The sequence below is a fragment of the Trichoplax adhaerens genome, genomic scaffold (genome assembly GCF_000150275.1).
Source record: "Trichoplax adhaerens TRIADscaffold_2 genomic scaffold, whole genome shotgun sequence".
Classification (NCBI taxonomy): Eukaryota; Metazoa; Placozoa; class Uniplacotomia; order Trichoplacea; family Trichoplacidae; genus Trichoplax; species Trichoplax adhaerens.
In genome coordinates this window covers 6,123,076-6,141,435 of record NW_002060944.1, presented here as the reverse complement: position 1 = coordinate 6,141,435, position 18,360 = coordinate 6,123,076, and the positions used below count along the sequence as shown (strand labels likewise).

Sequence of the window (18,360 nt, the reverse complement as noted above, 5' to 3'; positions counted from 1 at the left end):
CCTTAATCATAAACTTTACTACAATTCTTCATAACTAATAAAAACCATATCTCTTAACATCGTGTAATTCTTAAAATATTGTGGGTCTTGAAAAGTTTTATATGATTTGAATTCATGGTATTAATGATTGAACTAATCGAATAACGCCAATCTATAAGAAATGATAGAAAACACCTTGTGTCATTAAATTACATAAATCATTATCCTAGTATTGGCTTATTCGTCTAGCAACTAATTCATTGTTTCCATGGGCAGAAGATGATGATAATCGTACGGAACTGTTAAAGGATTTTATCATCGAAATTCATACCCCTATGCTTCGGATAATACAGGACATACTATTAGTACAGAAATTGTTCAGTACTACGTCCTTAAACCAAATCTTAATGTAAGCGCTTACAAACTATAGCATAAAGAAAATGGCAAAATTTTAGATAAACACTGTATAATATAACTATTCAGATACGAAATTGTAATCTTTAAATAAGGTCAATTAGTGCAATGCATGAAAGTTTTAATAGTACCCATATTGAAGATATAAATTTATATTGGCTAGTGCTACAATTTGGAGGCTTTCCATTAGAAATATCCAAACCTTATAGCTCTATAAAGTGAGAGTATACAAATGAATTTTTAGCTAATAAAGCTTACAAAGCTACTACATTCATCTGAATGAAATAGTAAAGTAACGCAAATGTCGATCGATAGTTTATCATATTTCAAATATGAAAATATTAATTATATGAGCGAAATCGATCATTTTGATGGAGCATTGAAGAATTAAATCGCTTTCATGAGGGCACGAAATTATAAAATTGAAATGTTATAGGTACAATAATATTTGTCATTTAACATTTAGTGCTTTTATCGCATTTTTCAGCAGTCACGGTAGGAACTACCGTGAAAAGTAAATGACTAAATTTAGTGGTTAATATTTATCTATGGAGATAACTAATAATGACTTACAGTACAGTAAAAACTAAGGTAGTTATTATTTTGTTATAGTAAATTATGCTGTACTGTAGTAAGAGTTCTTACACGGTAACTAATGTTAATTGATTATAGTGCTATGTCTTGTAACGCTTGTGATGAATATCCTGAAGATATCCAATTACAGATGGTACTATAAATAATTCTGTGCATGGATATACTGTAACCTAATTATCTAGAATCGTTCAGTACATGTCTAAGATTATGAATAATTTCTGCATTAATTTAGCTATCCAACACGAACTAAATTTCTTGAACAATTATGACTCATACATGATAGCAGCTGCCGAAGGGTATTTGAGCTCGACAGATAGTCAATAAAAGAAGAGTTCTATAGTTGTTTAACAAAGAAGAAAAGGCGTCTAAATTCTTGTGAGATGGTTAAGGGATACTGAATCCCGGAGACTATAGCAATTTCAAAATTTGTTTTACGTTATCTTTGTCACGAAGCTGGTTTGTGACATCAGCTTATTAATTTCCTTGAATAGATGGTAATACTATATTTGCATCATGAAAAAACTAACAATGCTGCAGATCATTAGTCGATTAACAAAGTATTATACCATTATTGTGTTATTGCGCCTAGAATTCGTACCATGAATAGATCCAATGTTTACATTATTGCTATTATTATTATCCATTTATGTCCATCATCTACTCCGATTAAAAATAATAATAAAGTATCATTAGATTATTAGAGTGACATAATATTATGGTATCATTTTTTAACTTAATAATTGAGTCATAGTAACTACTTGTCCACATCTATCACGTGTCTCAAGTAATTAAAACTAAATAAATAAAAACTAACGTTAACATTAGTTGCTGCATGCTCAGATGTAATATAAAACAGGGATAATAGAAAAATTAGAGTTTAGCATATTAACAAAGTTGTCAAGCTATTTCTCATCAGGTTCGTGCTAAAACTAAAGACATGGCTTACCTTAACCTTGAAACTAACTTACCATCATCAGTGGTCACTCAAGAATTTCGAAAAAATCTTTATCAATTAATTGCCAAGAATCTTCCAGATAGTAACCGGGTAGGTAACTTCTTATTTACCGTAGCGATAGCTGAAATTGCGTATCTTTAATCTCGTAATTTATCATACCAGTTGATAACGTTAAGCTACGATATTAACATCGTCAACTATGTTAGCCCATATAGATATTTTAATACAAATTAATAAAACAAAGTTGTGAATTTTTATTCGAGAATTTTTCTTACACATGTATTATTGCATTTGCATTTAGTTCTGAAATAATGGTCATGCTTATTTATGACATAAAACATGTTAATATTAGACGATACTTTAGCTACTTTTACAAATGAAATTTTAATCAGGATGTTAGAACGAACAGATACCATATACTGTTATAAATCATATTATCAGTAGATACGATACACATCGAATTATGCTGTGCTCGCACATGTAGAAATATAAGAGAGTAATTAATTCATTTTATTCATAATCTTAAATCTTAGCACGATGCTTATTATTTTTGCCACAGTTGATTATGAATGTGATAACTGATTCCCCAATAATTCACGGATTGTCCGACAAGCCCTACACCCTGTATCATCTTACCAGCACAAACGGTTTAGGCGTCCAGGAAAACAAAGTCCATTCTAAAAACATTACTGATCTTACGCAAGCGGAATTGGGAGTTACACTGCACAGGTATAAATCATTAATGCAATCACTTTTATTAATTGCAACATCATTTTGCTGCTGTATCATGACGAAATCACGCGATACATCACTTAATTAGTGTATTTGTACATATCAAACTATTCTGATAATACGCAATTTTTATAGTGGATCAATTGCTATAAAAGTTACCCATTAACTGTAGGTAATCTATCTAACATTATCTTTCATGTGTATGTTTAATTAGATTTCTAGATTTTAAGTTACATAGAACAATCAACATAAAATGTAATAGTCTATTACAGTTAGCATCTACAATCTCAATATATCCGTTTTATAATACGATTAAGATATTACACTTATACTGTATATATACCTTTACATCAATTACGATAGTATTTGTTATTACTATTCAGATAATTGTTGGTATTCATATATCTATAGTAAGTTATCCTTTAATGACATAAAATTCACTATAGCTAGCTGTTAACAAGTGGGCTATTCTTTATAAATATCACATCACTTCATTATTTTGCTAACGAAAGCCTACTGATCCCTCTTAATTCTTTCGCACACCTAATATTCATATCATCATGGTAACGATCATAGTCAGTTTCTGTTAAATTGCTTATAACCATTCCTATTTCTCTAAATTAACTGCTGTAATAATCTAAATTTTTTAAAATTACAATAATGAACAATATTACATAATAGCAGAGTTTAACGAAATGGCTAACATACATATAAATGATTATTGTAGCAAAAAAGAAATTGACGATATGATTATTAATATAATAATTACATTTCCTATTTTTTTCTATTTAGGATCAAGACCTTGTTTCACATACTCAATCCGCATGAGCTTAGCTGTTAACTAGAAGCACAATTTACTGGAATAGAACTACCATTTACGAGCTATCAGTTGTATTATGCAAAGTTGAACTTATGATAAAATCCAGAAATTAAATAAGTCTGGTTCTATTCACGTAATTCATAAAACAGAAGATGCATTAATTTTATTTTTAAGTGATATCTACATGTTTTCAATAAAGAATTACCTCATGTACTCTGCACGTTGCTCGAAGTATTGTGGCAGAAACAGTTTCAGAAATAATAAAATTTTAAAATTCAAGAAACTTTAACTTTTCAAGCAAATGGTAAAAATACTCCAAGATAATATTGAGATCTTTATAAAGTTACAACGATATCATATCCTTAGTGTAAGTACTGTAATGCTATCCCTAATGGTTACCAGAGACCGTAACTTTTTCTCTGTGATACTTTTGTATATTTACCTCATAGTGGTACGATGTATCATATTTAGGAGTATACTATCTATTTTATGTTAGACGCTTGCGGCAGTATTTTAATCTATTTTCGGGCTACTGTTTCAAATTACTGCATGGAATAATTACTATTATTTTTATTTTATACCATCTACAGTAGTCAATTCAATTATGCGATATATTCGGACATTAATGTAAGTGATGTCATCGATATTAACTAGTATTAGCTACCCTTGCACAACTACTATTTTCGCATCTATACAGCATTAAGCTGCATTATCGCCAAGCAGCGACCAAAGCATGTATATGTACAATGATGAACAGTACGTGGCTATTGAGAAAAGTCATTATCATTCTGAAAGCGAGAACTATAGGAATAGACCATTTCTTGTAGTTCGCAACCTTTTTATTAAAATTCCGTGATTGTAAATACCAGTAGTGTGTACGGAAAAAGACAATCAACTGTTAGCAAGTAATGTACCCTGGACTAGGTCGCGTAATGACATTCGTAGTGACGAATAAAGCAAGTAAAAAACATAGCAGTACGAAGATACAAGAACATTTAACTAAATTTAACAATTCTTTGTTATGTACTGTAACGTTATTGGTACATATGCATGTATAGTATATGGTATTTACGTTAGTGTAACATGTTTTTACTTGCCATTAGAATCTATACAGGGTTTTACTAGATGAAAATTTTTCCAGTAGTAAAAGTAAAAAACAAATATCATAAGCTAATTAAATACATTTAAATACAATCTCGAATTATTCTACATTACAGTGTTTAATTCTTGTTAAGCAATAACTTTTATAGCAGTAGAAACCGGAACAGTAAAAATGTACATCTTAAGGGAGATTTACATTAGCGAAAAATTAATCAGAGTCGCCTTCATAACCTGCATTATTAGTAACCGTTTCTACTGCAGTCGCTAGGTTGCCTTCTCGGAGTCTCTCTCCTGCAAAATGAAGCATAAAATTAATGGGTCTTCCAAAACTAATGATAATAAGAATTCTTTTCTCGTTTACAGTAAATAATATTTAACTTACTAATAATATCAACGATACTCCTTTGTGTTTTCCGTTCCAATTTTTGCATTTTATCTTCTATTGTGCGTTTTAAATCCCTAAAATTGAAATGAAAATTATAAATTTTCTTTTAAATAAATCCTTGGTATTAGTATTGCAAAGAACAGAAGGATAGTAATTGTAAGCGACTGGAAAGTGCTATAATAAATTAAATCTAGTAGATATTTTGATAAATTTTTAGCTGTTTCCCTATCATATTAAATGATTGCAGTATCCATTTGTAATATAGTATGACAAAATGAAGATACGGTCATTGAATCTAACCAGTCAGGCTTTCTCGGGGCTAGATTAACCAAATCCTATGGTAGAAATCGAATGAAAAGCGAATAAAAAATCATTGCATAAGGATTCGAGGATACCTATAACCATATAAATTGGGTCTCATATGAAAAGTGGGATTGTTATCATTACCACTCCTTCATATTTAGTGTTCGCGTTAGTCGAACTTAGAATCTCTTCAACGTCTTCCTGAGCTATGATATTGAATAAGATTACATTAGACAAACATTTATAAGATAGAAATCACGTCCATGTATAAGTGTACTTTCTAAACGTTCAGCAGTGTTTAATTCCCATAACAGTATCGGTTAATTATCACTCTACAAGACAATGATGCAATGCCTACATCTACTGTACAATATCGTTTCATTGACGAGCATTGGCTACTAAGAAATTATCTTTCAAAATACCTGTTGGTGCTGACGGCTTTTCCATTTTTTGATCCTTTAAACTGTCATCTTGGGGTAGATAATTCCTAAACTTGACTCTCGGCATACTAATAATGAACGGTAGAAATGTGTTACAACAAGATGTATAGCCCAAATTGGACATTTCACGTTAGTTATCTCAATCGACAGCATACAACTCTTTTGAAATGTCATTGATGATTAATTTCATTTATTCAATCAGATAGTCTTACTTGGAACTTGTGTTTTCTAGCTGCCTTTTTTCACCGCGATCCTGATTAATATTAATATCAACATATCATGAATGATGACTCAGTGATTCTACATTACAAATATATCAACAGCTATAACAAGTATGACATATACAAAAAATAAGTTTCATCACAGCACATGACAACGCGATTGAACATCGACGTTGTTATGGATTTCCTTTCCAGTGGTGACTACAACATACTGTAGGTTATTCTAACCGGATTATTTTACTAGTGCTTGTTTTAAAACTTAATTTTTATCTCTTATAAAGTTAAATAACCAGATCAACTAAGCTCCTACGAATAATAAAGATGAAATTTTCCACTGGCGAGAAGTAAGCTTGTTGTATTTTATTATAGCCACGAATGGAGCACAGTCGTATTCCATTGTAAGAACTGGTCCTACATCATTTTATTCTATCCAATGTCATGCAATTTGTAATCAAAGCTATCACTTACAATTTTTACCTTACTATTGCCATGACTATCGCCTTTTTCTTTTGCTAAAGCTTTTAATCTTCCTTTCCTTTCTAATGCAGCAAGTTCCAATGAGCTAATTCCTTCAGTCGCCATGTTACCGTTCCTTCCTGAATCTCATAGAGGCATGAAACTATGGTACAGGTGACAGTACAATGCTGTACTGTACTGTACTGTACTGTAGTACTGTACACTGTATAGTAGTATTGTAGCACAGGCCGAGCCCAGACTTCCCCATAAATTTTGTCCATCGCTCGTCCCTTCCGTTCCTTTTTCCCTCTTTGTCCATCGTCCGTCCTTTTACGACGGACAAACTTGTATCAACTTCACCAAGGATTTCTACTTTTCACTACATTAGAGTAAGTAGGGTCTCCAGTCACTCGATGTATCGAGTGTTTTATATCAAAAGATCTATGGCAAATGATAATATTATAATCATGCAGACTTTTTTCTATATAGCGTTATGCTATACTAATGTGTAGCCTTAATAATGTAGATCTACAACTATATTAATAATAATAGCGTTGATTATAATCATTTTATCTTGGAGATATATTAACTGTAAATATTGTTAGGTGTTTATAAAATTGGTTACTTTCAATTGTATAGGCATATGCATATTCCTATGGACTGTAGGCAAGTAGGGTTATGCCGACGTTAGCAAGCATACTTAACGAGTAAGGATAATCTAACCATAAAATATTTTTGAAAGTACAGGATACTGTGCTAATAAATCATCTATACAGAAAGCATGTCATATTGTTATATTCGCAAAATTTATTGTGATGATCGCGATCGGCGGAATCAAATTAGATTGTAGAATTCAATATCTAATGTTGATAACATTGATGTTTTATAATGGAAAGATGGACGTAGATCGTCTAGTCGTAATGATTGATAAGAAAATTAACAAGTTGTTAATCATGATAATTTAGATATAAATTACAAATATTAGATTTATGGATATATACGTATAGATCATGAATATGCAGATAAGTTAGACAAGCGAATATGTAGACAGACAGTCAGATACTTGTGTATATTTATAGACGGTATACTTTATATGTAGGTACTGCATATATGGCTTAGATCCAATTGACTATCGTTTCGTAAATGTATACGGCAGCAAATATTACTAAATGACAACCACTGCTATCATAAATTCATTTAATCGACTGAAAAGCTAATATTTATAAAGATTACCATCAATTAATATTCAGCGTAAGTAATATTTAAATGTGTTATGTTGTTACTTTATTTTTTGCATGACTATCAGCTTATAAAGACTCTATTACTATATCCATTTCTTTAACTTTCGAGTATATATAGGTATATACAGTATTTGAAGGTTCATATATTAACATTTGAATTCGATAAATGTATAACCTCTCTATTCAGGAAAAGGAATAGATTTCTATCATTTCGTACTGGGTCTTCATTTAGGGCAATATATAATTAATATACATCCTTGTTAAAGGTCAATTTTTAAAAGTAAATTGTGACAAAAACGGATATTGTATCAATCGTTTGGCTACCATCTTGATTAGATTAGGAGGCCAATAAATATAATTCCTTGTTTTAGATTGAAATGCATGGATAATGCCGGTAGTATGACTTATATACTGTTGAGAACATTCTAATTGCAAGAATAGGCATATTTTCATAACTTGTTTCTTAGGATTAGCAATAACATCAGAGGTATAAATATCCAAGACAGTATCATTAAGGCGGTCTTTAAGATGCCAATTTATTTTAGCATCGGCAAAGAAATGATTAATTATCCGACGTAGTTTCTTCATATCAACATTGGAAATATATTCCTATTGCAAGTGGAAATAACACAACATTACTATACAATATTAATCAAAGTTACAGCGACAAGATAGAGCAATATCATGCTAGGCATTCTTTCTTTTAAAGGTAATTAAAACACTATATTGTATATATACTTAAAATTTTCCATCTCAAATAAAATAATACTGCAATATTGATATTATCTTCATAACTATTGCAATAAACGATAGATTTCTTCGTAAAATTCTAAATAACTGATACAACCATGATATCACATTTCTTAAAATGAAACTCAGAATTACATACAATCATAAATTAAAAGGTTTTCAACTCAGTTTAATTATAGGATGAAATTCTTTCACTCCGTATTACTACATATGATATTGTCGACATTATTTTACTGTTGCATCTTTAACCTGTTGTTTAGTCGGATCCGTCTGCCTTTTACCATAGCGCCTGATATAAGCGGTAGAGATAACATCGTAAGGATTGCGTACAACGTGGATAAATTTAACATCAATACGGAGTTTTAACTTGAGATAATCAACAACAGCTGTCGATTTTTGTTCATCGAGACGAAAATGCCGAGTAGTTTTACCACCTTGCTTATCACCAATTACCTAGGATAAATACAGAAGAGAAAAGAAAAATGTTTAGTCTATTTCATTACTTTACTATCGCTATGAAACTACCACTATATCTTTTGGAATGGCGCAGCCATAATGTCACAATCTGTTAATCTCACGCCAACAACAAGTTTAATGTCTCGAAATTTTCCCCCCCTCATCTCTATTGATGTATTGAAATTGTCAAAATACAATAGGACAACCAAGGCGATTTTATTGTTTTATTAATTACAAAGTTGGCTAAGCTAATCGCCCCGTAGATTGACCAAAGACAATTCAATTTAGTCAACTAGCATTGACATTGCCGACGGCAATCCACGGTGACTACATTAATTGTCATTTTCTTTTGTTTTAAGTAGACATATAATATCCAGTTGACTGTTATCGCCATCAATTCAATTTCAAGGGTACTTAACTACTAGCTATCAACTTTTTGAAATGATCGCATCGTTTTAGAAGCCATAAAAACAAAGTGATACTATTTTAGATGGAAGTAACAAAGGATATAGTTTTATTTCTCTTAGTCATCGAACAGTTAGATTGGATTAAGTCTACTTTAATAAACGGCATTCGATGATCCTTCAGCTACGATAATTAATTAAACTATTGAACTTACGTAATAAAACACAAATGCCTAATAATTCTATTATTAAATTTGTGTTCAAATTTGAATCTGATTGATTAGTATGCTAATGGAGCGATCAGATCGTATACTTGGCGGTTATCTCATAACGATCGGATTAAAGTAAAGAAAGTTTCAGTGGAAAAGTTATGCAAAAAATAATATTTTAATCCTCTATAATCTATTTGCGTTATTCAGCTCTACTGCTAGCTAATATATTATATAAAAAATAAAGAAAAAGCTATCTTACCTTGATGTCTCCTTGATATCTCCCTTGCCATTCATTAGGGATATGGTAGGAATAAATATTTGAACTTGATAGAGTTGGAGCGCGCTTACCACTTACAGCATGATATCTAGAATTGTTGTACAACTGATATAGTAATTGCTGATGTTGATCATTCTTAGATGACTTTAATTGCGGCCATTTACCAATAACATCATATTCATGCGCTACAATAGCATGGGGATGAGCATCTATAATACTACCAATAAGGGAATGACCACTGCGTGGATAACCGATAAAAAAGAGGAAAGTTTGTAGTTTTTTACACGCTTGAGACTGAAAAGCGATACTATCACCATAGATAGAAATATCTTGCTTCGGTTTTTGATTTATTTTAAGCCTGAAATAAGTATGTGGAGTTAACTTTCTAGTGTGCGCGTAGAATAGCATTATTTGAACTAGGACTGAATTAGTAATTCAAATAAATTGTTTGTACACATAATTCAACTTATCCGTTATATAAATTTTAATGAATTGTCAACATCAACCATCGGCCCATGACAGACTAATCAAATATCGGCAATACATGAATACGATCAGGACAATTGATAGAAGAACTGTAGTGACTGGGAATCCAGATTGTAAAGTATTTAATTTTAGTTTCAACTATCTTGAAAGTTAAAAATGTTTCAGACTTGATTAATTGTATCGAAAGATAATCGAAGTTAATCCCATGCAACAAACACATAATAAGTCACTATGACGAATATCTAAACTGATGACAAATTGATTTTGGACTGTGGTTATTCTATTAATTGTCTATCATAAAGATTCTTCCTTAATATCATAGTAAATTAGCTGTAGCATGAACTTCACTGTGGATTAGTTTCAAATTATTACCAACAAAAAGCTATCTTTAATTCATAATTACAACTAATGAATGTGAATACTTTGCGGCCTTTCCCCAAATTTTTGAATAGTAGATAAACTAATACATCATCGTGATATCAATGTTAATATTTTAAATTAAATTTCAACACCTAAGCTATCAAAGATTAAAATAGTGCACATTGGCTACTTGACTCATTATAATACCAAAATAAATCGAAGATATAAATGTAGCAAGTATATCAATTGATTCATGCTCAATATAGCCTGTTGTTCATGCTATCAGGTACATTTATCAAATAATCGATAGAACTAGTTGGATTTCATAATATCGGACTATTAAATACAATTTTAACCTTTAAAACTATCACTTCAAAACTTACTTGTTCTTTGTAGAGAAACAGAAAATGGTCAACGTAATGATGGCAATCGATAGCAATAATAATCCACCAAGCACAGTTATCATTTGATTACGCTGCATTCTCATCCTTTAATGCAATTCGTTGAACTTAGATCAAGCGATAGAAAAACTTTGATGATGATATAACGATTTCTCGTATTTAAATTTAATCGCACTGACATTTAACTGTATCGCCCTACTGTTCAATTTGAATCATCATCAATAAATACTGGTTATTTAACATTCAACAATATCTGTCGACATAAAGAAAGAATATCAACAACAAAAGCATGATTATCATCATTTCGATAAGATTGTAAAACATTCTTGCAGTCCTTTTCATAGGCCGTAATCAGCTGGCTTTGTTAATTATTTTCATTGGTTACGACGTCATGATAGAATTTATAATACAGTTAACGCTTCCATTTTAAATGAAATAACAACGCTAGCAACGGCCCTCTAAAAATTTTTTACCGTCTACACAATCTAACGTGTAAACAATGATAATATTTTCTTATAATGTTCACTATATTGAATGATCACCATCGAATAAGTCACTAAATTAGCTAAGTTAACTGTAATTATCTCGTTAGAAATTGGCTACAATGTTGAAATTAAGGGAAGATAAATTTCTAGATATCGATTAACATCAAAGCTATCCCTTTAGGGATGTATTGGATCGAAATTATTGATGTTATGTAACATTTAACTTTGTATTCATAATATCAAGATCAAAAGGTAGCCTATAAATTTAGCATGAGTAGTGGGTTGGCCAATAGAGGTGAACGAATGAATAGGTAGAAAATTTTTTATATGGGAAATCAACAGCTGTCCGCTATTCTATTATGTCAATATTTTAATAAGTAGATACTAAATATTGATGACGCTTTCCATTCTACCTTGACTCATAATCATCACCCTATATCTCAGTATTGATTTTAAATCAGAAAATTTTAACGCTAAGATTAGGCTGAACAGACACTTTCCCAACGACGCTTGAACTCGAAAATCTATTTCATAATTTATCATCTTCATGATATACACGGCTTATCACCTTCTAATCTATAGTTTTATCTATATAACATTACAATACAAACTATTGTCATGAGAGAATAAAATCTATTCAGACCGCGCCTTTGACTATCATTTATTCTTAAAGTGGAATTTACGACTATTATTAAGCTGGATAAGTAAGGATTTCAAAATTTTCTACATATTTTTACAATGATACTCCCACGGTGATAAAATGTTACAAACCAGCCTGAATAAACTTATAATCAAAGACGTATTTGCTTTAATTTATACAAGTATGTAATGTATACGATATCGCTTTTTGTTATTGCTGGTATTAAAGTGTTACAATTACAAAAGTTAGGCCTAGTTAGCTTAGTATAAATTATTCTGAAATACTCGAATTTTGGTACAGTATCACAAAATTAGGAACTACTAAAATAGTCATTGTATATCGTTAACGAAGACTTATTTAACGTTGGTTAGCCAGTTAGAAAGAAAACCTTGCTACCATCAGATTTTGATCTATTGCTGTCGCTGCTATTAAATTACGAATCATTTAAATAGTTTGGTTAGTTAATAACCATTTTAACAGCGCTTAGGACAGAGACAACAGTTAAGAAAACCAGCTTTATTATTATTCAGAATTTGATTACCATATTCAAACGATTCACTGAAATCAGGCATCTTACTGAATTCCAGTATTACTTAAAATTTATCTATTTACGTCCAGATTTTATTTCATTTACATCTTGCCACTATCAGACCCGTAATAATAACTATAATCTGTATATCCAGAAGTTACTAATCAATCTACTTTACAATTAAATTTATATGTAATGTAAATAAATCTGCAGGTCGTGAGAACTAATATCATATGTCATAATAACTATTACTGGAAGGCTATTAAATTTATAGTCATCTGTTTACAGAAGAATATTTCCTTCTTAAAAATATGCAACTCGACATACGATAATTACGTAATGTAGCAAGATATGCAAACTATAAAATTTCTTTATCAGAAATGAATACATATGCGTATAATACAAATATAGTTATTGTAACTTAATTTATTCAATACAATCTTGGGAATGGTAATTCAGCAGTCGGTTGAAGCCTATTATCAAATTGCAATGAATCTATTATAAAGTTACACTGACATATAATTAGCAAGTTATAAATGAGATAAGCGTATCAACAGCTTAAGTGAAACAAAATAATACTAACCAATTTTCTTTGCTCCAAGTAGTATTTCTTGACTCATATAAATGAAAAGTATAGATTGGTCTTGCTTTTGGAGATTCATTTTTTAAACTACGATGTAAAACTTCACCATGAATTAAGACAACAGAGCCTAATTTAAGGGATAAAAATTAGGCACGCGTTAAATTTTAGAAGCAATAAACGTAAAATATTTTAATAATATTCTTAAATTAAGCTTAAAGCTCTAAATAAGTATAATACGTATAATTAATGAAACAATTTCATGCACCGAAGAGAGTTGTACTGAGTTGTATTATCATACATGTAGCTAAATCTCTTTAGATATAACGAAATTTAGCTAATGGGGTGGTAAGAATAATTTACATTAAACAAAATAAATAGCAGCGAAGCAAATAAACCTTTCTTGACTGGCAAAGGAACAAATTTGCTCTCCTCAAAGTCTTCTATGCCACCAGTAAATATAACGGAGGAACCGTTCGGATCAGGATTTTTTATCATTCGTCGAGATGTACCCTCTACAATAATAGCAAGTATTGTCTATATTATATATAGACAAGAAAGTTGATATAAAGTATTCATAATAATATATTTCACCTGTTTGGGATCCAGGAATAAACCATAAGCAGCCATTAGTTAGTGTTACGTCTTCTAAAGCGAACCATAAACCCATTAATTTCACAGGGGTAGAGTGTAAGAAAGTTGCATCTCGATGTGCTACAACTACGCGTAATACAAATGAAAGCACGTAAAATATAAATACAGTATGATAACGCTGGAAAGATCTGGTTTTAAATTATAACGATAGCTGTAAAACTTTTCGGATCAGATTATCTTACCTTCTCCTCCAATGTGCGGCGGCTAGTAATTATAATGTACAAATTAATTAAATATTATCATCGATATAGTTAAGGCAATCTTTCTTTACTATCAAGTATTCTTACCTTAAAGATAAACATACTCTGCAATATTTTAGGTTCTACGAAGCCAAGACTCCTAACAATATTCTGTATAAATAGGAGAAACAGCGAATCTTAATATTATAAGTTGAGCAGTAAAGCAGTAAATATTGGCATTCTACGTATACCACAACTATTACATTATCTAAATTTATTATCACTTACTTGGATCTTGGAACTGAAAGTAAATGATTTAACGGTAGGATTTAATTCATGTAAAGCTATCATAATTGAGTTAATAACATAAACTTTGTCAGTTAATAATACCATAAAATGATAAGCTGGAATAATTTTGATTTGGGAACCGAATTATATGTAAAATGTAATACTCCAATCATTAGATAAAGTTGCCAATAGTCAAAAATTTATTAAGGAAACCTTTACTCTATTTATCCAGTCTAATATGTCATTTGACTAACCATGACCGATCTTGTTCAACGCTTCATATTTATCTACCAAAAGTTTACCTGCAACGTTGTTACAGTAAAAGATTTGTTATTACATCGTTTAAAAGTAAATTTAAAAATGAATTTTGTCAAACAAGATCTATACACATGATTGGTAATTACATTACATAATCTATTAATACTGGATTATTGATTAAATTAGAGAAGAAAGTACAACCAATCACGACCGCTATATTGCATAAAGGCTTCAGCAAAATGCAAGACAGGAATAGTGCTCCATTAGGAATAACTAACTTATCATATATTTTACATATTCTGCTCATTGATGAGTCAATACAATAATAAACTTTACTATTTAGATCTTATTATGGTATTGGTTGTACAGTATACGTATTAATTCACCCTTTTCATCGAAGGCCTTTTCTTCAAAGAAGTATCTAATCTTATCTCCACTTGTCATGAAATAATCATCCGATCTTCGCATATTATCCTAATCATCATCATTGGCCAATCAGTCACATAATCCAATAAGGGCTATTTAATATTGATAGATAGGTGTACAATGTACATACAATACGAGTATATACCGAATTGAATCATCACATTGCATTTAAAAAACAATTTGCGTTTAGAATATGCTGTCATAGCTAACGGTAACTGTAAACAATAAAGTCTTGCTTAGGATAATAGACTATTTTTTCTATCCAAGATGTACGTACCGCGTACAGTAGTATACGCGTATAAGTAACAAGATTGATTTATTACTCTAAAGTCTTTCTAGATCTATAGATTAAGATATCAACGCCCAATTACCATACGACTGAAAATAACGCTACAATAGGTGATCGTATTTATAAAAATATTAAACAACCGTGGTACTAAAAACTGCTTTCGGATGAGTGGACATATCTAGTTGATGAAGTAGATCTTGCGATGCTAGTTGAAGCGATCGGACCTCTTCTTCACTGCAGAAATCTTCGATGATTAAGCATCCATCTTTATTAAACTAAAGATCAGATCATAAACAAAACAAAGTGAATTTAACATATCAACAGACCTGAAATAATCCCCGAATCACTGTACATGATTTATATAACGATCGAAAATTGTTTAAAATTTATTTATAATGCATGCTGCTCGCAAAGTGATGCCATCATGATACCATATATGTTGCTTTTCCATAAGAAATAGTAGACTATCGCATAATATGATACGCCTACAGTACAGTTGATATCATCAACTAGCACAGTATACATACATATTCCACTTTGGATAGAATATCAAGGAGCAGATACTACTTGATAATAATGCAATAGACCATTATATCTGTCATCAGGAATAAATCAGAATTACAATTCAAGAGTACTTAATAATTAACCTTCTGAATTTGCTCGTCATTCAGACTTCCATCCATTTTGAGCGGTTTTACCTACTGTACTGGATACAAATAATAAGGGTCTCTACTGTACTGTACAGTGTACAGTACATTCCACAATTGCAATCTATTCCGTGTGCACTATGTGACAAGGGAAGACAATTACCTCCTACGATGCTACTACTCTGTGCAAAATAAGTTGTCATCGTTGCCTCTCTAACTTTATGACCACTTTTGATTATGGGGTAAAACTATGTAGGGAAATTTGCCATAGTCTGACCCGATTGATGAATGCTATGGATGGAGAATAAAAATTCCCGAAGAAGACTCAAGGGGCGACAGCTCATTTTGCACAATACCATGGTCAGCTTGATAGTACTGTACTGTATTGTAGTGTAAGTAAAGTGTGCTGTCGGTGACTCAGTGCTTACAATAGAAAGTAAGTTTTAACTAGTTGTCTATAGTGCAGCTTGGTCATAATACTGCTACAGTATAGTACAGTCCTGATAATACACTTGCTCTCATACAGTACTGTACACTGTACAGTCTACAGGATATAACTGCCGTTCAGTTTCAATTTTTGCAGCAATCAGCATCTAAAAACCAATCGAGGAATCAAACTTCGACGTACAAATTCAAGGCAGCCTGGTTGTTATTCAGATTTACATTGATGCACTGCACTGTAAACTGTCTACACTTGTATAGTACAGCACACCAGTACTAAAAAAGCTATTCGTCTCATATTGATGTAATAATAATAAAGAACGCCAATCATGCCGTTGTGATCACGCTAGCAATTTCAGCCGTAGTTTCTATAAATGCGAGTCCAATATCCAATATACTTGCATGTAATATACTGTATTAGCGACCTAGCAGCACAATAACGATTCGATTGATCAGCCTTTAGTCGATCGTAATGAACGATATTTTACGATACAACACAATCAATTACAATCGTAGTTATTCGATTGTCTACGTTATATCCTGTAATTCATAATGTTTTACAACTGGCTAACACTTCGCAGGGACGGGACAGGAAGCGGCCTTCAGTGCCAAATAATGTGAAGACTTATCATTTTTTCAATCATTCTGCTATACAGTACCAATGAAACCGTATGCCATACTACACAAAACCAATTTAGCAGGCTAATCGTAGCTAATTTGGATGTCAATCGTGGACAGTATAGACAGTAGTATACGTACTATTGCAGACATGCGATACAGTTGAAATGACCCGTAAAACAGTAAGTCCCTACATCATTAGTATAGTGAATGATCGCTTCCTATCTTGTCTCTTTCTTTTTAGTAGTCTCTGCTCTCAGTATACAATATCTCTTACCAGGATACTACTACTTCTAACATTTGCACTCGCTAATGCATGAATACTTAATAGCATACTTCACTACATAAAGAATACAGTACCTTACGTTTATGCTTCCATCGATCTAAGTATTTAAGTCTATAACGTATCATTCTGGAAAATTTTTAGCTATGATGAAGTAATGGGGGAAGAAAACACCATTTTATTGTGCTCCCTGGTAATATTACAGTAGCCAAGCAATAACACGCCTTCTCTTTTACTTCAATATCTAAAGCCAACATTAGCACACGTACGTAGACACGTTTATGCATACATGGGTGCATAGTAGTTAAAATTAGCTAAAAATTTCGCATTTCTTTCGCATAGTGTAACCTCATCTTCAGCAATACTGATAATCCATTTATTCAGCAGCATTTTTTACAATAACTATCAATTAATTTTATTGTCAGCAGCGTACCACACTGTAGGTACTGTAAATCCTTAAGACCCTCTAATGTACTATATATATACTCGTACATATACGTTGAGGTTAATCCTGATGGTATGAAGCTACAGCACTACCGTAAGATACTTAGCCTTTCCAACAATAAATAAATACATCGATAGGATCAAAAACTTTGACGCAGCTACAGTATATTAAATATACATATTATAATATAGAATAACGTCAGAATCTAATATCGAAGTAAGCAATAGTTTATTAAAGGTATAAACCAATCGCGTGTTAATGAGTCTACGTATCTTTATACACTATAAATTTATCACAGGTTAAGAGTGAAACTAAAGTTACTTGCTATCAAAGGGAGCGTCAGAAGAGTTCATTGTATTTTAATAATAACTGATAAAGAATGCAATAGCTGCTGACTTATCAAATAGTTTAATAAATACTATCATCTACCGTAAACATATATAGTTAAATAGATCATGATAGTATGATGGATGATACGTGTCCTGGCGCTCACTTTGATGAACTATTTTATGCTACCACAGCTGATAATTACAACATGTTTATAGTACATTTACCACAATCTAAAAACTAGATCCCGGTCATTTTCAGATTCACGGCATCAGTCCAATAGA

General features: G+C 31.4%; 3 protein-coding genes across 3 annotated transcripts; 1 reads left to right on the top strand and 2 right to left on the bottom strand.

Annotated features, from left to right (window-relative positions):
* Positions 1-1,924: 1,924 nt before the first annotated feature.
* Positions 1,925-3,749, top strand: TRIADDRAFT_63671 (expressed hypothetical protein; the record flags this gene model as incomplete). Its single annotated transcript, XM_002110018.1, has 3 exons — positions 1,925-2,032; positions 2,502-2,671; positions 3,467-3,749. 3 exons carry the CDS (start codon positions 1,925-1,927, stop codon positions 3,513-3,515), a joined length of 327 nt encoding a protein of 108 aa, XP_002110054.1. The 3' UTR covers positions 3,516-3,749.
* A 1,054-nt stretch (positions 3,750-4,803) lies between these two features.
* Positions 4,804-6,526, bottom strand: TRIADDRAFT_53602 (uncharacterized protein; the record flags this gene model as incomplete). Its single annotated transcript, XM_002109464.1, has 7 exons — positions 4,804-4,886; positions 4,978-5,054; positions 5,281-5,315; positions 5,428-5,489; positions 5,706-5,791; positions 5,936-5,976; positions 6,422-6,526. The coding sequence occupies 7 exons, from the start codon at positions 6,524-6,526 to the stop codon at positions 4,804-4,806; spliced, it is 489 nt and encodes a 162-aa protein (XP_002109500.1).
* Positions 6,527-13,199: 6,673 nt separating this feature from the next.
* Positions 13,200-15,590, bottom strand: TRIADDRAFT_21825 (uncharacterized protein; the record flags this gene model as incomplete). Its single annotated transcript, XM_002109463.1, has 9 exons — positions 13,200-13,351; positions 13,620-13,736; positions 13,816-13,941; positions 14,058-14,079; positions 14,163-14,225; positions 14,343-14,398; positions 14,597-14,644; positions 14,987-15,074; positions 15,453-15,590. Coding segments are annotated over 9 exons (810 nt in total), but the record flags the coding sequence as incomplete, so codon positions are not given.
* Between the last annotated feature and the right edge of the window lie 2,770 nt (positions 15,591-18,360).